General features: G+C 38.8%; 1 protein-coding gene across 1 annotated transcript in view; it reads left to right on the forward strand.

Annotated features, from left to right (window-relative positions):
- LOC137655751 (protein limb expression 1 homolog) overlaps positions 1-27,687 on the forward strand; it is a 547,460-nt gene that overhangs the window by 476,072 nt on the left and 43,701 nt on the right. Inside the window, 1 exon segment of the mRNA XM_068389823.1 lies at positions 13,888-14,051. Within this exon segment, the coding sequence (XP_068245924.1) occupies positions 13,888-14,051 (164 nt within the window).

The following is a 27,687-nucleotide window of genomic DNA, read 5'->3' on the forward strand; positions in this document are numbered from 1 at the left end:
ATATTAACTGTTTTAGATATGTAGTTCTTACGAATCTTAACTGTTTTAGATATGCTGTCCTTATGAATCTTATCTGTTTTAGATATGCTGTCTTTCCGAATCTTAACTGTTGTGGGTATGCTGTCGTTACGAATCTTAAATTTTTTAGATATGCCGTCCTTACGAATGTTAACTTTTTTATATATGCTGTCCTTATGAATCTTAACTGTTTTAGATATGCAGTTCTTACAAATATTAACTGTTTTAGATATGCAGTCCCTACGAATCTTAATTGTTTTGGATATGCTGTTGTTACGAATCTTAACTGTTTTAGATATGCTGTCCTTACGAATCTTGTCTGTTGTGGATATGCTGTCATTACGAATCTTAACTGTTTTGGATATGCTGTTGTTACGAATCTTAACTGTTTTAGATATGCTGTCCTTACGAATCTTGTGTGTTGTGGATATGCTGTCGTTACGAATCTTAACTCTTTTAGATATGCTGTCTTTACGAATCTTGAATGTTTTGGATATGCTGTCGTTACGAATCTAAACTGTTTTAGATATGCTGTCCTTACAAATCTTAACTGTTGTGGATATGCTGTCGTTACGAATCTTAACTCTTTTAGATATGCTGTCCTTCCGAATCTTAACTGTTGTGGATATGCTGTCGTTACGAATCTTAACTCTTTTAGATATGCTGTCCTTCCGAATCTTAACTGTTGTGGATATGCTGTTGTTACGAATCTTAACTGTTTTAGATATGCTGTCCTTACGAATCTTGTCTGTTGTGGATATGCTGTTGTTACGAATCTTAACTGTTTTAGATATGCTGTCTTTACGAATTTTAACTGTTGTGTATATGCTGTCATCAGGAATCTTAACTGTTTTAGATATGCTGTCCTTACGAATCTTGACTGTTGTGGATATGCTGTCGTTACGAATCTAAACTGTTTTAGATATGCTGTCCTCGCAAATCTTGACTGTTGTGGATATGCTGTCGTTACGAATCTTAACTGTATTAGATATGCTGTCCTCACGAATCTTGACTGTTGTGGATATGCTGTCGTTACGAATCTTAACTGTATTAGATATGCTGTCCTCACGAATCTTGACTGTTGTGGATATGCTGTCGTTACGAATCTTAACTGTATTAGATATGCTGTCCTCACGAATCTTGACTGTTGTGGATATGGTGTTGTTACGAATCTTAACTGTTTTAGATATGCTGTCTTTATGAATCTTAACTGTTGTGGATATGCTGTCGTTATGAATCTTAACTGTTTTAGATATGCTGTCTTTCCGAATCTTAACTGTTGTGGAATTGCTGTCGTTACGAATCTTGACTGTTTTAGATATGCTGACCTTCTGAATCTTAACTGTTGTGGAATTGCTGTCGTTACGAATCTTAACTGTTTTAGATATGCTGTCTTTACGAATTTTAACTGTTGTGGATATGCTGTCATCAGGAATCTTAACTGTTTTAGATATGCTGTCCTTACGAATCTTGACTGTTGTGGATATGCTGTCGTTACGAATCTAAACTGTTTTAGATATGCTGTCCTCACGAATCTTGACTGTTGTGGATATGCTGTCGTTACGAATCTTAACTGTATTAGATATGCTGTCCTCACGAATCTTGACTGTTGTGGATATGCTGTCGTTACGAATCTTAACTGTATTAGATATGCTGTCCTCACGAATCTTGACTGTTGTGGATATGCTGTCGTTACGAATCTTAACTGTATTAGATATGCTGTCCTCACGAATCTTGATTGTTGTGGATATGGTGTCGTTACGAATATTAACTGTTTTAGATATGCTGTCTTTACGAATCTTAACTGCTGTGGATATGCTGTCGTTACGAATCTTAACTGTTGTGGAATTGCTGTCGTTACGAATCTTAACTGTTTCAGATATGCTGACCTTCCGAATCTTAACTGTTGTGGAATTGCTGTCGTTACGAATTTTAACGCTTTTAGACATGCTGTCCTTCCGAATCTTAATCTTAACTGTTGTGGATATGCTGTCGTTTCGAATCTTAACGCTTTTAGACATGCTGTCCTTCCGAATCTTAATCTTAACTGTTGTGGATATGATGTCGTTACGAATCTTAACTTTTTTGGATATGCTGTCGTTACAAATCTTAATTTGTGGATTTTCTGTCGTTACGAATCTTGACTTTTAGATATGCTGTCCTTACGAATCTCAACTGTTGTGGATATGCTGTCGTTACGAATCTTAACTATTGTAGATATGCTGTCCTTACGAATCTTAACTTTTGTGGATTTTCTGTCGTTACGAATCTTAACTTTTTGATATGCTGTTCTTACGAATCTTAACTGTTGTGGATATGCTGTCATTATGAATCTTAACTGTATTAGATATGCTGTCCTTACGAATCTTAACTGTTGTGGATATGCTGTCATCATGAATCTTAACTATTTTAGATATGCTATCCTTGTGAATCTTAACTGTTATGGATTTTCTGTCGTTATGAATCTTGGCTTTTAGATATGTTGTTCTTACGAATCTTAACTGTTGTGGATATGCTGTCATTATGAATCTTAACTGTTTTGGATTTGCTGTCGTTACGAATCTTAACTCTTTTAGACATGCTGTCCTTCCGAATCTTAATCTTAACTGTTGTGGATATGCTGTCGTTACGAATCTTAACTGTTTTGGATATGCTGTCGTTACAAATCTTAATTTGTGGATTTTCTGTCGTTACGAATCTTAACTTTTTGATATGCTGTTCTTACGAATCTTAACTGTTGTGGATATGCTGTCATTATGAATCTTAACTGTATTAGATATGCTGTCCTTACGAATCTTAACTGTTGTGGATATGCTGTCATCATGAATCTTAACTATTTTAGATATGCTATCCTTGTGAATCTTAACTGTTATGGATTATCTGTCGTTATGAATCTTGGCTTTTAGATATGTTGTTCTTTCGAATCTTAACTGTTTTGGATATGCTGTCGTTACGAATCTTAACTGTTTTGGATATGCTGTCGTTACGAATCTTAACTGTTTTGGATATGCTGTCGTTACGAATCTTAATTTGTGGATTTTCTGTTGTTACGAATCTCGACTTTTAGATATGCTGTTCTTACGAATCTTAACTGTTGTGGATATGCTGTCTTTCCGAATCTTGAATGTTTTGGATATGCTGTTGTTACGAATCTTAACTGTTTTAGATATGCTGTTGTTACGAATCTTAACTTTTTTAGATATGCTGTCCTCACGAATCTTAACTGTTGTGGATATGCTGTCATCATGAATCTTAACTATTTTAGATATGCTATCCTTGTGAATCTTAACTGTTATGGATTTTCTGTCGTTATGAATCTTGGCTTTTAGATATGTTTTTCTTACGAATCTTAACTGTTTTGGATATGCTGTCGTTACGAATCTTAACTGTTTTGGATATGCTGTCGTTACGAATCTTAATTTGTGGATTTTCTGTTGTTACGAATCTCGACTTTTAGATATGCTGTTCTTACGAATCTTAACTGTTGTGGATATGCTGTCTTTCCAAATCTTGAATGTTTTGGATATGCTGTTGTTACGAATCTTAACTGTTTTAGGTATGCTGTCCTTATGACTCTTAACTGTTTTAAATATGCTGTCCATACAAATCTTAACTGTTCTAGATATGTAGTCCTTACGAATCTGAACAGTTTTATATATGCAGTCCTTACAAATCTTAACTGATTTAGATATGCTGTCATTACGAATCTTGACTGTTTTAGAAAGCCTTTCTTATCGAATCTTAATCGTTTCAGATCTGCTGTCCATACGAATCTCAGTTGTTTTAGATGTGCCATCTTTAAAAGTATTAACTCATTCAGATATGTAGTCCTTATGAAATTTACTTTGAAATATGTCGCCCTTAATACTTAACTCTTTCAAATATGTCGCCCTTAATACTTAACTCTTTCAAATATGCCATCTGTATGAATATTAACTCTTTCATATACATAGTTCTTATGATTCTTAACTTTCGAATATGCCATCCTTGTGAATCTCAACTCTTTCAACTATGTTGTCCTTATGAATCTTAACTCCTCCAGATATGCCATCCTTATGACTCTTTAACTCTTTTAGATATAATTCCGACAATCAATACAATTCTTAAGGTGAGCGTGTCTCTGTCCCGTTGAAACAGTTCTATTTTCGTGATATTTCAAACTTGATCTCATTTTTTGTTTCTCAACCGACTTTTTTATTATTTATATCAAAATATCTTTAGAATTTTTTTTTTCCTAATTTATTTTTTTTTCTATTCAAACATATTGACAATGTTTGTAAAGATTGGCATTTTTCATAAATTAGTTTTGATAAAAAGTAAGTTTTGAGAATTTTGCAAATACCGTCTATGAATTTTATACAATATAAGATTTCTCATCTTTCCATATATAAATGGTAAATGTTTGTCCATAAGCAAAAATGGAGTTGAGATTTTTTCTCTGAAAATTACATCAATTGAGGTTAAAGATTTGCCCGTTAAAGTTTTTTTTATAGAAATTGTTTGATTAACTTTATTAGGGGTTAGTTTGGGCTTTGAGAGATCATTATACCTCACCGCTAGGGATTATATGAACATAATTTTATTTTAGGGTTATTGATTAAACAGTGGTGAACCCCATCCTTATACGCTACGTATACCAAATACTTGCACATGAGTGTGCTTTACTAACAATTTATTCTTGTCTGCTGGCTCTTTGCCCAAATTTTACTCTTCAGGCATAGTTAGCCGTCGTCTCTGATACTCCATATATCTTTAAACATGAATGTAACATGAAAAATGTTCATTATATAAACGAGTAGACAAAGAAATACTGGCCAATAATTTCTTCTATAGCTTGTTGCGATCAGCTGAATATATTTCAGTTTGCATAGGTATGGGCTTTTATTGGTAATTTCCTTCAACGCGGAGATTGTGAGAACATAGTCATCTTATCATTTACTAACGATTGGTAAGTCCCTTCCCTCAAATCTCGTGATATATATGCTGTATGTAACAAATGCCCACACATGAGTAAGATAGTAATAGCATGATATATTCGTGTCTGAATATTTTATGGGCAAATTTTTCCCTTCGGGCATATTTAGTTACCGTTTTTTTGACACTTTTTGCATCATTCATTATAACTATAACATGAAAATTCTAAATATATAAACGAACAAAGAAATTTGATAAGTATAAGTTAGAGAAACGCAACATACGTTTTTTCAGTCGTGATGAAAGAAAATGGTTCACAAGAAGTTTATGGGAGACCACAATAAGTATCTCTACCACAAATTTTTTAAGAAAACTCGATTATTCACATATGCCGATAAGAAGCGGATTTTGTAAGCCACTGAATGCGCTTCTGTAAAGATAAGATAGAACATTTTAGACATAATAAAATTAGAATAAACATTAGATACACCCGTTGAGATACTACCGCTAGAGAGTTATGGGGTCTTTTGACTGGCCGGACAGTACTACATTGGATCCTTCTCTCTGGTTACGGTTCATTTTCCCTTTTGCCAACACATACACAGACCGAATAGTCTGGCATATTCATTACATATTCTCTTCTGTCCTCATACACCTGACAACACTGAGATTACCAAACGTTTCTTGTTCACCAAAGGGGTTACTGCACTGTAATTGTTTAGTGGCCACTTTAATCTTGGTAAGGGTAGAAGAGACTCTTTAGCTATGGTAAGTAGCTCTTCTAGGATAAGGACATTCCAAAATCAAACCATTGTTGTCTAGTCTTGGGTAGTGCCATAGCCTCTTTACCATGGTCTTCCACTGCCTTGGGATAGAGTTCTCGTGCTTGAGAGTACACTCGGGCGGGCACACTGTCTTATTTCTTTTCTTCTTGTTTTGTTAGTGTGTTTATAGTTTATATAGGAGATATTTATTTTAATGTTGTTACTCTTAAACATTTTATTTTTTCTTTCCTCACGGGTCAACTTTTCCCTGTTGGAGCCCCTGGGCTTATAGCATTGTCCTAGGGTTGTAGCTTAGATATTAATAATAATAATAATAATAATAATAATAATAATAATAACTTTAGCGGTAGTATCTCAACTTGGGTAAAATTAAAAATTGTATAATCCAATAGTCTTGGATTTTCCCTTAAACTGAAAGCAAGTTTTCCACTACTTATGGTCGTTTCAATCTAAGCCTAGTTTTTTCTTCAATCTTCTGCCTCACCATCTAGTTGGTCTAAAAGAGCATCTAGGAGAGCGTGAATTCAAGGGTTAAGCAGCGGAAGGTTCTAAAGTAAATATAGAATTCAGGTTTCTATGTGAGCATCTAGAATCTCTAAAGAGCAGTAAATATTCAGAAACCATATTGAATGAAACACTATAGCCATTGGTTGTGGTGGCCGATGTGGTAACGTCCTTGACTGGGGACCCCCAGACTGGGGTTCGAATCTCGCTCAAACTCGTTAGTTTCTTTGGTCGCTGTAACTTCACTATCCTTGTGAGCTAAGGATGGAAGGTTTGAAGGAGACTATAAGTCTATCTGCGGAGTCATCAGCAGCCATTGCCTGGCCATCCTTGGTCTTAGCTTAGGTGGAGAGGGGGCTTGGGCACTGATCATATGTATACGATTTAAGTTCAATAAGTAATGAGAAAATGTCAGGAGAGACATTGAATATGATTTTATCGAAAAACTACTTCATGGTGAAGTACATATACATATACTCTATAAAATTACTAACTGGCAATTTCCTATGTTTGCAGGTATGAGTGCAGCTTTGAATGTGGTGGAACCAGTCTTATCTGGTTTGCCGATCTTTGAACACGTGTCAAGAAGTAGGGAAACTTGGAGCAATATTAAGCCATCCAGTTTTGTGTTAAACTTAAGAAAACCAAACAAGAAGCTTGTGGAATGTTAATGGAGGCCTATGGGGATGAACAGATGAGCCAAGCAAGTTTCTATTGGTGGTTCAACAGGTTTTCTAAAGGAAATGAACAGGTTGAGGATGAACCCAGATCTGGAGCACCGAAATGTGCACGCAAGGAGGAAAACAATGAGAAAGTGCAAAGATTAATGTTACAAGACCATCGAATATCTGTGAGGATGATATCTGAAGCTGATGGTATCAGTACTGGCACAGTAAACACAATTCTGACCGAAGATCTGAAGCTCCACAAAGTCTGTGCAAAGCTCGTGCTGAAGATTCTCTCAGACGACCAGAAGCAGTTTTGTGCGGATTCTTGCACTGGCATTCTCATAGTGATAGATGCTGATTCAGTTTTCCTGAATAAGGTAATGACTTGTGACGAGAGTTGGGTGTTTACCTATGACCCTGAGAACAAACGTCAGAGTGCCCAGTGGAAGCACGCGACCTCCCCCAGACCCAAAAAAGCAAAGATGCTTCAAGTTTCCCTGCATCTTGCATTGTGTTCACAGATTGGCAAACCAGATAAGACTGGTTCCACCACATTCAAAACTGCACTCAAACCTGCAAACATAGGAAATTGTCAGTTAGTAATTTTATAGAGTATATGTATATGTACTTCACCATGAAGTAGTTTTTCGATAAAATCATATTCAATGTCTCTCCGGACATTTTCTTATTACATATTGAACGTACCTCGTATATATATATATATATATATATATATATATATATATATATATATCTATATATATCTATATATGTATATATATATATATATATATATATATATATATATATATATATAGTCAGTCTCTAGGGCATTGTCATGCTCTATAGGGCGATGTCACTATCCCTCGCCCCTGCCATTCATGAGCGGCCTTTAAACCTTTGAACCCGACTTGGAAAGTCAGCATTGGGTTAGCAACTGGGTAGTAAGACAAGCATTACCGCTTTCAAGCAAATTTAATGCCTCAACATTAATTAAAAGTTCTTGCCTGGAATACCCTAATTAGCATATTAAGCCATAAAAATACAACAAATTCTAAATTGGCAACTGTGGCTATGTAAATATGCAATTTATGGGTAATAAAACTATTCAAAATCGATAACTGATAAACGGGAAATATTTGTACATGCTAGCATTATCTGAAACATGATCAAATAACTAGGACAAGGCTAAGTTCACACGCCTTCTTTCACATACCGTCTCTCTTCATTCATAAAATTTTCTAAATTTTCAAAAAGTTAAAAAGAACAAGCGTAACAAGCTTTGAATATATAGAAATAAACTTTATGCAAAAAAAAAAAAAACCCAGAAAAATATCTTTTGTAACAGTTTACCTCCAAGAACAAATGCCAGTATCTTTGAAGAATTCAGTTAACTTATGGAGACGATCATCATGGAGAAAAATGAATTAGTTATTTGTGGAGATTTCAACCTTTGGATGACGCATCAAATCCCGATGCTTTAGCATTTAGTGAGTTATTGGAATCATATCAATTAGTAAATAATGTCGACTGTGAAACTACTTTAATTGAACGAACCACATAAAATGATAGTGGAGGTCCTGTAGAGATTAGGATTCCCCTGCATATGTATGGAACCGGAAAAACAGCCGTTAAAGTAAAGTAAAAGTATATTAAATAGTTTATCACGACTATATTATTATTATTATTATTATTATTATTATTATTATTATTATTATTATTATTACTTGCTAAGCTACAACCCTAGTTGGAAAAGCAGGATGCTATAAGCCCAGTAGTGGTACTGGGAAACCAAATTACCAAAGTAGTCTTGGATCAAAATGGCGCCCATGTAATTAGAACATAACTTTTGACGTGCAATGAAAAAGTGATTTCCATCTTGCATGCTAAATGACTTGTTCAAAAATACACAATAACTTGAAATATCTCAACAGAATTATTCATAGCATTTAGATACTTACCTAAGTAGTTTGATGCAACTTTTGAATTGTTCATATCTAAACGGATTCAAATTAAGATCAAGACTGTAAAAGAAAAAATTTCAAGTGGTTCTTTTGTATTCGAAGATTTTCTTTTTTTATGCACTGTAATCTCAAAGAATTTAACTATTAGTGAGCAAAGTTTCGCCACTATTGCAATTATATGATAGTGCAATTCATTCCAGTGGTTTACAATTGTTTTTCAATGCTATACCACTTCCTTACCTGCATAACATCTTTGGCTAGGAACCTTTTAATTCAAGGTTCGAGAATTTAAGTTCCTTTCTTCATTCTCACTTTGTAATTCTTCTCCAGTCACCAATTGCTGGCTGTCTCGTTACTGTGACGGTATCTAGACGTCAACTGGGACCAGTTAGGCAAATGGAACGCTCATATGAAAGCGGTAATAACGCAAGATTCCTAATACGAATCACATTTGTTATTATTTTGCTCAACTCAACAAGTCGCGGAGGGATATGACTTTATAAAATACATTAAATTATTACTGCGGTGTTCGTCTTTTTAAATGAATTGGCTTAGACAACCAAAGTTAAAACCACTGAAGAAGCCTACGACCAAAACTACAGATACCAAGAACAAAATTAATTTGAACACCGGGAAAAAAAAAACTACCAAAAATAAACTAAACAAGCAACCGCTAGTTCAAACCCATAGCTATCTTCAAATAAAAAAAAGGAACTAAAATAATAATTTCAACACCACTGATTTTTCTCTAGATTGTTTTAAGAGGGAAAAGGTCTTCACACGAAATGTGAGCTGAATGGGTCTAAGTGAAACATTTGGAGAAGACTTAGAGGAAAACGAAGTAAAAACTTACCTCTTAATTTATTTGGATATCTTAACAAATTAAGTTTCCCTATACTTTATTCTTTGCTGTGTAAGGAGCTCGTTCGGAAGACTCGGTTTCCACATCTAGCAGCCGAAAATAATCCACAAGGTATTATCATCCTCATTATTATTATTATTATTATTATTATTATTATTATTATTAGTTAAGCTACAAGCCGAGTTGGCAAAGCAGGATGCTATACAGTAAGCCCAAGGACTCCTCCTACAGGAAAAATAGCCCAGCGAGGAAAGGAAATAAGGAAGTAGGTAGAATAGTGTCCCTGAGTGTACAATTTAAGTAAGAGAACTATAACCCCAAACAGTGGAAGAACATGGTACAGAGGCTATGGCGATTGATTCGGGCTCATCGCCAATCAAAACATGAAGTCTTGGCTTCCTGAAGATGTATCGAAGTAATCTTATCTTATATATTCCTGCTATGATAAAGGTTCGACATGATTACCTAGAATCCTAGATAATGGTAGTAGGTTGGCCAAGGCACCAGCCACCCGGCGAGATACTAGCGCTAGAGAGTTATTGGGTACTTTGACTGGCCAGACAGTACTACATTTGATCCTTCTCTCTGGACATAGTTCACTTGCCCTTTGCTTACACATACACCAAATAGTCTGGCCTATTCTTTACAGATTCTCCTCTGTCCTCATACACCTGACGATACTGAAATTACCAAATAATTCTTCTTCACCCAAGGGGTTAACTACTGCTCTGTAATTGTTCAGTGGCTACTTTCCTCTTTGTAAGGGTAGCAGAAACTCTAGCTATGGTAAGCAGCTCTTCTAGGAGGACACTCCAAAATCAAAACCATTGTTCTCTAGTCTTGGGTAGTGCCATAGCCTGCGTACCATTGTCTTCCACTGTCTTGGGTTATAGTTATTTTGCTTGACGGTAGACACGGTCACACTATTCTATCTAATTTCTCTTGCTCTTGTTTTGTGTCAAGTTTTTTATAGTTTATATAGGAAATATTTATTTTAATGTTGTTACTGTTCTTAAAATATTTTATTTTTCCTTGTTTCTTTTCCTCACTGGTCTATTTTCCCTTTTGGAGCCCCTGGGCTTATAGAATCCTGCTTTTCCAACTAGGGTTGTAGCTTAGTAAGTAATAATAATAATAAGTCTGAACTAAAGGCAAAGAGGTAAAGGTGTTACTAGCCTACATTTTTTTCCATATAATTAAATACAACACTGAGGCTACGGCCAGTATACGATTGCATTACACAAGGGCAGGAAAATTCAAGTCACATTGTGCTTTTAGTAGTTCAAAATGAACTACTGGCATTTGATTTGTATCACCAGGTGAACTAAGGACATCTTATTAGACGCCGACGGCGAGATGAAATGAAAAACAGCAGGTAATAATAAGTCCTGCAATGATTGTCATCAAACTTACTCAACTGTTGGTTGTTCCCAAAGTGGGGTGGGAGGTCTTCATGCAGGAGGAGAGAACGGGACATTTTTATTTTGGGTAGATGTCAACATACCTTCAAGTAAAAGCAATAATAACACCAGGACAGTTTTATAAAAATAGATAAATATGACATGAATGATGCTTTAGCTATTCGTTGATGAGAAAAGTTCAAAATGAACTTTGATCATTGTTAACTTATAAGAAATCATAAGAAATGTAAATTTATGTATATAGTGACAGGCATCAGTGATAATGAACGAAAGAACCTAGATTGGTCTTGCCCACCCTGCGTAGGTGAAGCCAGACAAGTCAATTATATATATCAAAATTGAAGGAAGATTTGAATATGAGAGAAGAGGCCTTGAGCAAACAAGACGCGAAAATAGCTGACTTGGAGAACAAACTTGCGGACCATAGCGCACTCGCAGCAAATTCCACCCAGACTACTGACACCTCTGAGAGAGTTGATATTCTTGCTATGAATATGGAATCAATTAAGGCAACACTTCAAACATTGATGGACCGAAAAACGGGAAAAACCGACATTTGCTGACAAAGTTAAGGGAAAAAATCTATTGGTAATTAAATCAACTAATACAACAACTAGAATTACTGAAAGAAAACGCGAGGTTGAACAAGCACTTAAAGATATTCCTATAGTTAACACGAGGTCAACTACGAATGGAAATGTTGTAAATTTTGCAAACAAAATGATCAGAGAAAAGGTGGCAAACAAAATTCAGACTTTGGTGGCTGACACTGAAACGAGAAAAATCGGAAAACTAAAACCAAAAATAGTGATATGCAATATGTACAATGATGAAAATGATGTAGTAAATGCTTTGATTCAAAGAAATTGTTGCCTGGACCAAATCCAAAATATAGAAGAGAAGATAAGTGTAGTCCTGAAGAAAAATGCTTCAGGTGGGACCACCCACTATGTGCTGAAATGTGATCCTGAAGTTCGGAGGGCTATTCATGATAATGGGGACAACGTTTCGTTACGATGGTTACTTATATCGTACGTGATAGGTACCACGTGATCACCTGCTACCACTGTCAGAGGTATGGACATTTTGAAAAAGATTGCAAGTCTAAGAATGATGATAAAGTCTGGGGGAAATGTTCAGGAAAACATTACACCAAGGAGTGTATTCGTAACTGTCAAAGTGTATTAACTGCACAAAGTTAAACAAACTAAGTAACCACATAGTAAATTCTAGTGATTGCAAAGCTTATGACTTGGAATTGAAAAGACTTGCAGAAAATACTGATTATGGTTACTAAGGATGTCATAAACTGTGGCTATATTAATTTACAATCTGTAGGTAATAAGACTACTCAAATTCGAGAATTGTTAAAGGAGAAATATTTGGACATTCTAGCCTTATCTGAAACATGGTTAAATAACTTGGACGAGGCAAAGATCACTGAAATGATACCCCCCACACACACCTTTCACATACTGAGAGAGGGTAGGTCTGGTGGGGTGTCGGACTCATTCATAAATGTTACTTACATAAATGTTAATTAAATCTCAAAATGTTAGAAAGAACTACTTTCAAGAGGAAACTGAAGACTTTCTTATTCCGTGAGTCGTATAGCAGTGACGATTTAATAGTAAATGAACAATACATGATATGAAACGTTAAATACTCTAAACGAACAAGGTAGAACGACAGTGGAGGCCCTGTAGATAGTAGGGTTCCCATGCTGTATGGGACCGGAAAACAAGCCGTCAAAGTAAAGTAAAGTAACTGATTTTCAAAAAATGGAGAGTAAGGAAAAAATGCTTTTATTGCTTGGTTACTTTGAACAGCTTTCTGAGTAAAGTTAGAAGCCTTATGTGGAATTATTTGTGTTTCACCACCACCTTTAATCTCCCTGGGATAAACATTTATTGTAGGGAGATGCATGGCAAGGAAATTGGAAGCCTGTAGGGCAGAATTATGGTTGTGGTAGCCTATTGGAAACTTCCTTGCTTGGTGGTTTGCCAGGCTGGGGTTCGAGCTTGATAGTTTCTTGTAGTGTTTGCAATCTAACCCTCCTTATGAACTAAGGATGGGGGCTTTTAGGGAGCTTTTAGGTCTACCTGCTTAGTCATCAGCAGCCATAACTTGAACCTAGCTTGGATGGAGAGGGGTTATGGCTTTGATCATATGTATATATGGTCAGTCTCTAGGACATTGACTTGCTAACTAGGGTAATGTCACTGCCCCTTGCTTCTGACATTCATTCACGAGTGGCCATTATACCTTAGAAACCATACACAGACGTAAAAAAATCTATCGAAGTGTCATATTGTCTACTGCAGTAAAAATAATACTAACCTAAAATGGCCATTTGATCTGCATCCAATGCAAACGTTTGTGCTTGATCAAACTCACGATGGTTTGAGATGTTCATTTTTATGTTAAAGTTTTCTATGTTATCATACATCTTTGAATCAATTGTTCTTCTTTTGCAATATCACAAAGTTTAGCTACAGCACATTTTATCCCTTTTTTGTGGCCCATTTCATTGCTACTTTTCATACGTTATTGTAGACCATTTCGAAGAATTTTTATCAGTCATTGGGCCTTAATTTAAAGGTAACGGTCCACATATTTTTTTTTCTCATTCCATCAAAAATAGCTGGTAAGTACGAAATTAGATTTAGGATTGAATATATAGAATCGTCTTTGAATACGGGAAGTTTTTCGGCTATATAATTTCATATCTATTTTCAATTTCCTTTCCAGTGAATGTGGTGGAAGCCCTTCAGGAGTTCTGGCAGATGAAAGCCCAACGAGGAGCAGAACTTAAAAATGGGGCCTTGGTCATATATGAGTCGGTGCCCTCCTCGTCGCCTCCATACGTCTGTTACGTCACTCTCCCAGGGGGATCTTGTTTTGGCTCATTTCAGGTAGTTGACTGACATTCTCTCTCTCTCTCTCTCTCTCTCTCTCTCTCTCTCTCTCTCTCTCTCTCTCTCTCTCTCTCTCTCTCTCTCTCTCTCTCTCTCTCTCTCTCTCATAATCTTCCTCGTCCTTTCATCAGCATACTCCAAAAGGATCCCCTACTCCCGTCTTACCCAGCATACTGCGAAGGGTTCTCCTACTCTCCCTCATCAACAAATTTTAAAAGATTATCTACTTTCTCCCCATCCAACATACTCCCAAAGGATCCGCAACTCTCCTCTCATCAACATACTCCCAAAAGATCTTCTACTCTCCTCTCACCCAACATACTCCCATAGGAACCTCTACTTTCCGCTCACCCAACATACTCCCAAAGGATCCTCTCCCATCATCCGACATAATCCCAAATGATCACCTACTCTCCCCTTATCCAATATACTTTCAAAGGATCCGCTACTCTCCCCTCATCCAACATATTCCCAAGGCATCTGCTATTCTCTCCTCATCCAACATACTCCCAAAAGACTCTCTACTCTCCCCTCATCCAACATATTCCCAAGGCATCTGTTATTCTCTCCTCATCCAACATACTCCCAAAAGACTCTCTACTCTCCCCTCATCCAGCATATTCCCAAGGCATCTGCTATTCTCTCCTCATCCAACATACTCCCAAAAGACTCTCTACTCTCCCCTCATCAAACATAATCCCTAAGGATCCCTTACTCTCCCCTCACCAAACATACTCCCAAACAATCCCCTAATCTCCTCTCTCCCAGCATACTCCCAAAGAACCCTCTACTCTCCCTCCATCCAACATACTCCCAAAAGGTTCCATACTCTGCCCTCATCCATCAAAAGCGCAAAGGATCCCCTTCTCTCCCCTCATCCAACATATTCCTGAAGAATCTCCTATTCTCTCCTCATCAAACATACTCCCAAAGGATAGCCTACTCTCCCCTCAACCACCATATTGCCAAAAGACCTCCTACTCTACTCTCACCCAACATACTCCCAAAGGACACTCTACGCTTTCCTCACACAACATATTCTCAAAGGATCCCTTACTTTCGCCTCATCCAATATACTGTACTCCTTAAGGATCCCCTACTATCACCTCACACAACATATTCACAAAAGATCCCTTACTCTAGCCTCATCCAACATATTGCCAAAGGATCCTCTACTCTCCCCTTACTCAACATACTCCCAAAGAACCCTCTATTCTCCCTTCATTCAACACACCCCCTAAGGACCCTGTACTCTTCCCTCATCTAACATAATCCCAAAGGATCCCCTACTCTCCCTTCATCCAACATATTCCCAAAGGATCCCCTACTCTCCATTCATCCAACATATTCCCAAAGGATGCCCTACTCTCCCTTCATCCAACATATTCCCAAAGGATCCCCTACTCTCCCTTCATCCAACAAATTCCCAAAGGATCCCCTACTCTCCCTTCATCCAACATATTCCCAAAGGATCCCCTACTCTCCCTTCATCCAACATATTCCCAAAGGATCCCCTACTCTCCCTTCATCCAACATATTCCCAAAGGATCCCCTACTCTCCCTTCATCCAACATATTCCCAAAGGATTCCCTACTCTCCCTTCATCAAACATATTCTCAAAGGATTCCCTACTCTCCCTTCATCCAACATATTCCCAAAGGATCCCCTACTCTCCCTTCATCCAACATATTCCCAAAGGATCCCCTACTCTCCCTTCATCCCACATATTCCCAAAGGATCCCTTACTCTCCCTCATCCAACCTACTTCCAAAGGATCCCCTACTCTCCCCTCATACAACATACTCCCAAAGGATCCCCTACTCTCCCCTCATCCAACATACTCCCAAAGAACCCACTATTCTCCCTTCATTCAACACACCCCCTAAGGACCCTGTACTCTTCCCTCATCTAACATAATCACAAAGGATCCCCTACTCTCCCTTCATCCAACATATTCCCAAAGGATCCCCTACTCTCCCTTCATTCAACATATTCCCAAAGGATCCCATACTCTCCCTTCATCCAACATATTCCCAAAGGATCCCCTACTCTCCCTTCATCCAACATATTCCCAAAGGATCCCCTACTCTCCCTTCATCCAACATATTCCCAAAGGATCCTCTACTCTCCCTTCATCCAACATATTCCCAAAGGATCCCCTACTCTCCCTTCATCCAACATATTCCCAAAGGATCCCCTACTCTCCCTTCATCCAACATATTCCCAAAGGATCCCCTACTCTCCCATCATTCAACATATTCCCAAAGGATCCCCTACTCTCCCTTCCATCCAACATATTCCCAAAGGATCCCCTACTCTCCCTTCATCCAACATATTCCCAAAGGATCCCCTACTCTCCCTTCATCCAACATATTCCCAAAGGATCCCCTACTCTCCCTTCATCCAACATATTCCCAAAGGATCCCCTACTCTCCCTTCATCCAACATATTCCCAAAGGATCCCTTACTTTCCCTCATCCAACCTACTTCCAAAGGATCCCCTAATCTTCTCTCATCCAGCATACTCCCAAAGGACCCCCTACTCTCCCTTCATCCAACATATTCCCAAAGGATCCCCTACTCTCCCTTCATCCAACATATTTCCAAAGGATCCCCTAATCTCCCTTCATCCAACATATTCCCAAAGGATCCCCTACTCTCCCTTCATCCAACATATTCCCAAAGGATCCCTTACTCTCCCTCATCCAACCTACTTCCAAAGGATCCCCTAATCTTCTCTCATCCAGCATACTCCCAAAGGACCCCCTACTCTCCCTTCATCAAACTACTTCCAAAGGATTTACTACTCTCCCCTCATCTAACGTAATCCCATATGATCCCTTACTTTTCACACATCCAACATTCTCTCAAAGGATTCCCTACTCTCCCCTCATCCAACTTATTCCCAAATGATCCCCTACTCTCCCCTTATATATCACACTCCCTAAGGATTTCCTACTCTCCTCTCCTCTAACATACTCCGAAAGGATCCCCTAGTCACCCTTCATCCAACATACTCCCAAAGGATCCCCTACTCTCCCCTCATTCAATGTACTCTTAAAGGGTCAATATTTTCCCCTCGCCTAACTTACTTTGAAAGGATCCCCTATTCTCTTTCACGTAACATACTAACAAAGGATCCCTTACTCTTCCATTGCCCAACATACCCCCTAAGGATTCCCTACTCTCCCGCCATCCAACATACTCACAAATGATCCCATCCTTTCCCTTCGTACAAAATACTCCCAAAGCATCCTTAACACTCCCTAATCCAGCATATTTCCAAAGAATCCCTCACTCTCCCCTCCCCTGATCCAACATACTCCTAAAAGATCCCCTGCTCTTCCCTCACCCAACATACTCTATAAGGACTCCCTACTCTACCCTCACCCAACATACTTCCAAAGAATCCCCTACTCTCTCTCATCCAACTTACTCCCAAAGATACCCCACTCTCCCCTCATCCAGCATACTCCCAAAGGATCCCCCACTCTCCCCTCACCCAACATACTCCTGAAGGATCCCCTACTCTCCCCTCACCCAACATACTCCCAAAGGATCTCATACTCTCACTTCATGCAACATGCTCTCAAAGGATCCCTTATTTTCCTTTCACCCAACATACTCCCAATGGATACCCTATTTTCCCCTCACCCTCTATACTCCTAAAGGATCCCCGACTCTCCCCTTATCCAAATTACTCCCAAAAAATCCCCTACTTTCTCTCACCCAACTTACTCCTAAAGGATCCTTTATTCTCTTTTCATCCAACATATTCTCAATGAATCCCCTACTCTCTCCTCACCCAACATAGATGGGATTTCCATATTCTCTTTCACCGAACGTACTACCAAAGGATCTCCTACTTTCCTGTTACCCAACATAATCCCAAAGGATCCCCTACTCTCCCCTCATCCAACATACTCCCAGTGATTTCCCTATGCCCCCCTCATGCAACAAACTCACAAAGGATCCTCTACTCTATCTTCTTCCGTCATATTCCTAAAGGATCTACTCTCCCCTCTCCAAATAGACTCCTAAAAGATATCATACTCTCTCCTCACCTAACATACTCACAAAGGATCCTATTATCTTCGCTCATCCAACTTACTCCCAATGTATCCTCTACTCTCCCCTCACATAATGCTCTCAAAGGATCCCCATACTCTCAGCTTACCCAACATACTCGCAAAGAATCTCCTACTGTCCCTGCATCCAACATGCCCCAAAAGGATCCCGTATTATCCCCTCACCCAACATACTTCCAAGGGATCCTTTACTCTCCCTAATCCAGGATACTTCCAACGCATCTCCTACTCTCTCCTCACCCAACATACTCACAAAGGATCCCCTACTTTCCTCTCACGCAGCATACTCCCAAAGGATCCTCTAATCTCCCCTCATCCAACATACTCCCAAAGGATCCCTTAATCTCTCCTCATACAACATGTTCTCAAACGATCCCATACTCTCCCCTCATCCACCATACTTCCAAGGACCCCCTAATGTCCCCTCACCTATCATAAAACCAAAGGATCCCCTACTCTCCCATCCACCATACTCCAAAGAACTTCCCTACTCTCCCCTCACCTATCATAATACCAAAGGATCCCATACTCTCCCCTCATCAAACATACTCCCAAGGGATCCTGTACTCTCACCTCATCCAACATACTCTCAAGGACTACCTACTCTCCCCTCACCTAACATAATACCAAAGGATCCTCTATCCTCCCCCCATCCAACATACTCCCGAAGGATCCTGTACTCTCCCCTCATCCACCATACTCCCAACGGATCCCTACTCTCCCCTCATCCATCATAATCCCAAGGACCCCTTTCTCTCCCCTCACCTATCATAAAACCTAAGGATCCCCTTGTCTCCCCTCATCCAACATACTTCCAAAGGATCCCTACTCTCCCCTCACCTAAAATATTACCAAAGGATCCCCTTGTCTCCCCTTTTCCAACATACTCCCCAAGGATCCCTACTCTCCCCTCATCCAATATTCTCCCAAAGGATCCCTACTCTCCCCTAATCCAACATACTTCAAAAGGATCCCCTACTCTCCCCTCACCTAACATATTACCAAAGGATCCCCTTCTCTCCCCTCTTCCAATATACTCCCTAAGGATCCCTACTCTCCCCTCATCCACCATAATCCCAGGGAACCCCTACTTTCCCCTCACCTAACTTAATACTAAAGGACCCATTTCTCTCACGTCTTCCAACGTACTCCCAAAGGATCCCTACTCTCCCATCATCCACCATAATCCCAAGGACCCTACTCTCCCCTCACCTAACATACTTCCAAAGGATCCCTTTGACTCCCCTCATCCAACTTACGTCCAAGGACCCCTACTCTCCCCTCACCTATCATAAAACCAAAGAGTCCCCTTGTCTCCCCTCTTCCAACATACTTCCAAAGCATCCCTAGTCTCCCCTCATTCACTACAATCCTAAGTACCCCCTACTCTCCCCTCACCTAACATACTTCCAAAGGATCCCTACTCTCCCCTTATCCACCATAATCCAAAGGACCCCTACTCTCCCCTCACCTATCATAAAACCTAAGGATCCCCTTGTCTCCCCTCATCCAACATACTTCCAAAGGATCCCTACTCTCCCCTCCTCCACCATAATCCAAAGGACCCCTACTCTCCCCTCACCTATCATAAAACCAAAGGATCCCCTTGACTCCCCTCATCCAACATACTTCCAAGGGGCTCTACTCTCCCCTCACTTAACATAATACCAAAGGATCCCCTTCTCTTCCTTATTCCAACATGCTCCTAAAGGATCTTTACTCTCCCCTCATCCACCATACTCCCAAGGAGCCCCTACTCTCCCTTCACCTAACATAATACCAAAGGATCTCCTAATCTCCCCTCATCCACCATACTTCCAAAGTATCCCTACTGTCCCCTCATCAACCACAATCCCAAGGACCCCCTATTCTCCCCTCACCTATCATAAAACAAAAGGATCCCCTTGTCCCGCTCATCCAACATACTTCTAAAGGATCCCTGCTCTCCCCTAATCCAACATACTCCCAAGGACCCCGTACTCTCTCCTCACCTAACATAATACCAAAGGATCCCCTTCTCTCTCCTCATCCACCATACTCCCAAGGATCCCCTACTCTCCCCTCACCTAACATAATACCAAAGGATCCCCTTATTTCCCCTCATCCAAAATACTCAAAAATTATCCTGTACTCTTCCATCATCCAACATACTTCCAAAGGATCCCTACTCTCCCCTCATCCACCATTCTTCCCAGGACCCCCTACTCTCCCCTTAAATAATGTAATACCGAAGGATCCACCACTCTCCCATCATCCAACATACATGTAAGGACCACCTACTTTCCCCTCAAATAACATCATTCCAAAGAATCCCCTACTCTCCCCTCATCCAACATACATGTAAGGACCACCTACTTTCCCCTCAAATAACATCATTCCAAAGAATCCCCTACTCTCCCCTCATCCAACATACATGTAAGGACCACCTACTTTCCCCTCAAATAACATCATTCCAAAGAATCCCCTACTCTCCCCTCATCCAACATACATGTAAGGACCACCTACTTTCCCCTCAAATAACATCATTCCAAAGAATCCCCTACTCTCCCCTCATCCAACATACATGTAAGGACCACCTACTTTCCCCTCAAATAACATCATTCCAAAGAATCCCCTACTCTCCCCTCATCCAACATACATGTAAGGACCACCTACTTTCCCCTCAAATAACATCATTCCAAAGAATCCCCTACTCTCCCCTCATCCAACATACATGTAAGGACCACCTACTTTCCCCTCAAATAACATCATTCCAAAGAATCCCCTACTCTCCCCTCATCCAACATACATGTAAGGACCACCTACTTTCCCCTCAAATAACATCATTCCAAAGAATCCCCTACTCTCCCCTTATCCAAAAGACTTCTAAAAGATACCTTACTCTCCCCTCACCCAATATACTCCCAAAGGATCCCATACTCTCTCCTCAGCAAACGTACTCCCAAAGTATCCTCTACTCTCACTGCATCCAACATGATCTCAATGGATCCCCTAACTCTCCTTTCACCCAAAATACTCCCAAACGATCCCATACTCTCCCCTCACATTACATACTCCAAAAGGATCCCCTAATCCCCTTTCATCCAACATGCTCTAAAAGGATCCTTTACTATCCCCTCACCCAACATACTCCCAAAGATTCTCCTAATCACCCCTCACCCAATATACTCCCAAAGGATCCCATACTCATCCCTCACCCAACATGCTCCCAAGGATTCTTCTAATCACCCCTCACCCAATATACTCCCAAAGGATCCCATCCTATTCCCTCACCCAACATACTCCCAAATATTCTCCTAATCACCTCTCACCCAATATACTCCCAAAGGATCCCATACTATCCCCTCATCCGACATACCCCCAAAGATTCTCCTAATCAGCCCCACCCAATATACTCCCAAAGGATCCCATTCTATCCCCTCACCCGACATACCCCCAAAGATTCTCCTAATCACCCCCACCCAATATACTCCCAAAGGATCCCATACTATCCCCTCATCCGACATACCCCCAAAGATTCTCCTAATCAGCCCCCACCCAATATACTCCCAAAGGATCCCATTCTATCCCCTCACCCGACATACCCCCAAAGATTCTCCTAATCACCCCCCACCCAATATACTCCCAAAGGATCCCATTCTATCCCCTCACCCAACATACTCCGAAAGGATCCCCTATTCTCCTCTCACCCAACATATTCTCAAAGGATTCTCCACTCTCCCCTCGTTGAATGTGCTCCCAAAGATTCCCCTAATCACCCCTCACCCAATATACTCCCAAATGATTCCTTTTTCTCCCCTTATGCAACCTACTCCCATAGGATCCCCTACTCTCCCCTCGCATAACATACTCCCTAATGATCCTCTACTCTCCTCTCTCCCAAAATACTCTCAAAGAACCCCCTACTTTCTCCTCATCCAACATACTCCCAAAGGATCCCCTACTCTCCTCTTATCCAACATACTCCCGAAGGATCTCCTACTCTCCCCTCACCTGAAATACTCCCAAAGGATCCCCTATTCTCACTTCATCCAACATGCTCTCAAAGGGTCCCCTAGTCTCCTTTCCCCCAATATACTTGCAAAGGACCCCCTGCTCTCCCGTTTTGCCGATGCACTCCCAATCTCATACTTGATGGGAATATTTTTAGATATCTTAATTATACGTCTGTATCTATGAAAAGCTAAGCATTTATTCAGTGTCCAGTATTCTTATTCTGTCCAGGGGTGTTGAAAAAAATCCTAGAATAGAGCTTACCTATTCTGTATTATTTGTTCTCCGTGGTACGGTATATTTTCTAGTTTCCTTTAAATATCATGATATTTTGTTAGCGACCGAAATTCATTGGTCTCTAGTTTTGGGGAGTGCTATAGCCTCTGTACCATAGTATTCCACTGTCTTTGGTCAGGGTACACTCAGGCACACTATTCTCACTGAGGTATTTTCCTTGTTGGAGCTCTGGGGCTTATAGCATCCTAGTTTTCTAACTAGAGTTATAGCTTAGTAATTAATAATAATAATAATAATAATAATAATAATAATAATAATAATAATAATAATGCACAAACATTCCCCTATCAAGTGATGCTCCCATTTGAACTTATTGAAGCCTTCAAGAGATCTTAAACCTAATCTAATCCCTATGTAATGGAGGATTTCAATGTGTAATGGGAGTGAATACCTTGCTTTTAAAATTTTATAAGATGTGTTATTAATGTGGGTACCATGGGATGTAATTCAATAAACATTAACTGTAGGTGTAAAAGCAAAATGAAAAAGGATTCTTTTTTGTTTGTTGGTCATGTTGGTAATTCTTGCAAAGAACTTTTCGATCTTACCTCTGTTTCTAATTGTGAACAGTTTGGAAACGAGGCTATTCACTAGTCTTGTAGTTATATGAATGTATTCTTCACCAATGTGACCAAGCAATGATATTCATTACTTGGATTTGTTACTATGCTTACAAAATTTCAATGAGACTTGAGTGAATTCTTTTGGGTGGACATTTCAGGATTTTGTTCAATGAAGCCGACCCTTTTTCCATTGAAAGTATTAATTTATTTATGTATGATTTATTAGCAAATCCACTCTGTTGTTGAAACATATTAGGGTTGCGGTGGCCGATGTGGTAACGTCGCTGACTGGTGATCGCCAGACTGGTTCGAGTCCCGCTCAAACTCGTTAGTTCCTTTTGATTGCTGCAACCTCACCATCCCAGTGAGCTAAGGATGGGTGGTTTTGGGAGAGCCTATAGGTCTATCTGCTCAGTCACTAGCAGCCATTGCCTGCCCCTCCTTGGTCTTAGCTAGGGTGGAGAGTGGCTTGAGCGCTGATCATATGTATATATGGTCAGTCTCTAGGCCCCTAGGGTAATGTCCTGTTTGATAGGGCAATGTCACTCTCCTTTGACTCTTCCATTCATGAGCGGCTTTTAAACCTTTAAAGACAAACATCAGTTCAGTGATAATTGTGCACAGGGTTATATAGATAAAAACGTATCTTATAAAGGGAAAGATGGTTGATCTTACTTGATAGTGATCAAATTAGGACATTTGCTTCTGTCTAAACCCCGCTAAATGCCTCATTCCAGGTTTTCTGGCTCTAGGTTGATCACTGAATTGTAAATGTACCTGAATTGCTAAATAGTGTTTGAGAAACATACATGATCCACCTCTTCTACAGTTCGATTGCACAAAAAAAATCGGGTGCACAGTACTTAGAGATTCTTTCAAAAACTTTTGGAGACATTTCTTTGGACTTGTTTCGAATATTGTTCTCCTATTTGGTCTTACGGATCTAACCCACATCTTGTATCGTTGGATAAAGACCAGTATTTCGTGAAATTTTGCATCCCTGGTTTTTCATTTAGCACCTAGTGCATTGGTAGAAGAATTTTCATCACATCTGTATTACTAGAACCACACTTAGTTTTGATTATTATTATTATTATTATTATTATTATTATTATTATTATTATTATTATTAGCTAAGTTACAACCTTAGTTGGAAAAGCAAGATGCTATAAGCCCAAGGGCTCCAACATAAAAAAATAGTCCAGTGAGGAAAGGAAATAAGGAAATGAATAAACGATATAAGAAGTAATGGACAATTGAATTAAAATATTTTAAAAACTAACATTAAAACATATTTCATATATAAATTATAAAAAGACTTGTGTGAGCCTGTTCAACATAAGAACATTTGCTGTAAGTTTGAACTTTTGAAGTTCCACTGATATTATTACTATTCTTTTATGATGTTCAATACCACACAGTTTCTCTGAAGTTTCATTCTTGCTAGGACCGATTTGGTCAGAGGATGTGGTTGGATTGTTAAAGTTTTGTAAGTGTGAACCTTGTTCTAAATGCTTTTATGACTGTGGCAGAGGGTAGCTTACTCAAGTCTCTTTTGAGTACATCTCACACATTTCCCATATCCTTATCATTTGTTCATATGTTATTTCTCTCAAAGATTATTCCTTACTTTGTATATATTTTCAGTTGGGTTTGTACCATTCTTTTTAAACTATGGTTGTTGCAGCATCTGGATTTTTAACAAAAACAAAAAAATGCCAACTGCGACAGCAATTCCTAGAAAGTTATCCATGCCTTGACAATTCATGAGGATCAACAGAAGGGAAGGCTTATCTCACCGAAACAATTGTACCTATAAATTATTATAAAAAGCAAATAGCATACATATATACTGATATGCTCGTAATTTTCTGAGCCTTGCCACTTTACTAGTGTATTGTCCACCACTACTGTCTGTCCTTTCTTGTTAATCGCTCCTGTGGCCTGCTATCCGAGTTGTCTTTCAGAAACACCATCCTTTAAGATAGAAACGCCATCCTTTAAAATATATTAGCAATTAATTCTCGAGGCTTGCCCAAGTCAAAGTTATTAGTGGTAGGTGCCCAACTTTACCAGTTTAATACGGCAGGAACGAGTAGGTTAGGTTAGGTTACGTTACGTTAGGTTACCTTAGGTTAGGTTACGTTACGTTACCTTAGGTTACGTCACGTTAGGTTACGTTACGTTAGGTTACCTTACATTACGTTACGTTGCGTTATGTTGCGTTACAATAGGTTATCTTAGGTTAGGTTACCTTAGGATATGTTACGTTACATTAGGTTAGGTTACCTTAGGTTACATTACGTTAGGTTGGGTTAGGTTAGGTTACGTTATGTTACGTTAGGTTACCTTAGGTTACGTTACGTTAGGTTAGGTTATCTTAGGTTAGGTTAGGTTACATTACGTTACGTTACAATAGGTTACCTTAGATTTCGTTACCTTAGGTTAGGTTAGGTTACGTTACGTTAGGATAGGTTACCTTAGGTGACGTTACGATAGGTTACCTTGGGTTACGTTACCCTAGGTTATGTTACGTTAGGTTAGGTTAGGTTACCTTAGGTTACGTTACCTTGGGTTACGTTACCCTAGGATAGTTTACGTTAGGTTAGGTTAGGTTACCTTAGGTTACATTACGGTAGGTTACCTTAGGTTAGTTTACGTTACATTACGTTACGTTATGTCACGTTACGATAGGTTACCTTAGGTTACGTTGTTAGGTTAGGTTACCTTAGGTTAGATTAGGTTACGTTACGTTACATTAGGTTATCTTAGGTTACGTTACATTAGGTTAGGTTAGAGCTCCTTCAAGAATCTAGAATGATGAACATCTTAATTAATATTTGAGAGACTCTTTATCTTGTACGATAAATGCAATTTGGAACTACACCAACACAGTCAGGAGACGAAAGTATCAACAGTTTATTTTTCAAAATTAATCAAATTTTGCTGAACTACATACCAAGGTAGCTCTCAGCGCACATTGATTACAGCCTGCGTAATAAACTAACACTGAAAATTTCCTTAACCTTAGTAAAGAACGCAATGCTAACTTGATCTGGTCACCTGTATTTAGTTCATGCATACGTTAGAGATAATGTATTGCCAGGGAAGGGCTCTGATGAGCTAATCTTCTACCCCTTGGAATGGAACTCCTCTTCTCTCTCTCTCTCTCTCTCTCTCTCTCTCTCTCTCTCTCTCTCTCTCTCTCTCTCTCTCTCTCAAGTATCACACGTTTTTTAAACTGCAAGTCCAAGAGACACGGTTAAACATTTCCTAGTCAGTGGACTGAAATGAAATATAAAGAAATCTAACTGTTCTCATTATTGTAGTTGACGATAAGCAGTTTGAAAAGACCTGTACGTATGACCTATGTATGTATGCATGTCTTTTTAAGTCTTATACGAGGAAATACAGAACTGGGTAAGTGACCTGTCAATCATCCCATCAATAAGTAATGAGGAAAGATAAGATAATGATATTTAGAAACCTAAAACAAAGCCTGGCGTATTTTTGTTACACCAATCAAGATTGTCGAATGATTTACTATCATAAAACAGATGAACTTAGAAGAAATGAACAAAAGAGATGTGAAAGTAGTTCAGAATTATGTCTATGCATTGACTTTTTAAATAACTAATCATTGTTTCCATGGGGGATATTTTTTATACATGTATCGTACTTAAATGATCTAAAAGTATATATATATATATATATATATATATATATATATGTATATATATATATATATATATATATATATGTATGTATATATTTATATATACATATATGTATATATATATATATATATATATATATATATATATATATATATATATATATATATATATATATATATATGAGCTTCTCTATCATTCCGTTATAACTGTACTTCGATGAAATGTTCTGTTGGCCGTGTTGTAATAAATACAAGATTATGGGTGGTCTTTTCCATAAGAATTTTATTATAGTTTGCACCTTAATTATGGCATGTGCTCATTCAATGCATTCCTGTTTTACTGAGTGCACTAATAACTTCACTCTATAATGGTAACATACATATTTTTTACACATTCTCTCTCTCTCTCTCTCTCTCTCTCTCTCTCTCTCTCTCTCTCTCTCTCTCTCTCTCTCTCTCTCTCTCTCCACTCAATGTGACAATTTCTTTTCATTTAAAATAACAAATACTTGGAATAGACTTCCAGCGGATATAGTAAACAGTAACACGGTAGACGAGTTTAAGGAATATCGTAGGAAATCTAAATGCGTAAAGCATGTGGAATAGGATGTAGGTTAAGGATGATCCGCAACTTTTATTTCTATATGTTTTGGGATAGGATGTGGGTTATGGTTAATCAACAACTTTTATTGATAGGTATTTTGGGATAGGATGTGGGTTAAGGATAATCTGCAACTTTTATTTGTAGGTGTTTTGGGATAGGATGTGGGTTAAGGATAATCTGCATCTTTTATTTGTAGGTGTTTTGGGATAGGATGTGGGTTAAGGATAATCTGCAACTTTTATTTGTAGGTGTTTTGGGATAGGATGTGGGTTAAGGATAATCAGCAACTTTTATTTGTAGGTGTTTTGGGATAGGATGTTGCTTAAGGATAATCGGCAACTTTTATTTGTAAATGTTTTGGGATAGGATGCTGGTTAAGGATGATCTGCAACTTTTATTTTTGGGTATTTTG

Source organism: Palaemon carinicauda, chromosome 16 (assembly GCF_036898095.1).
Source record: "Palaemon carinicauda isolate YSFRI2023 chromosome 16, ASM3689809v2, whole genome shotgun sequence".
NCBI lineage: Eukaryota > Metazoa > Arthropoda > Malacostraca > Decapoda > Palaemonidae > Palaemon > Palaemon carinicauda.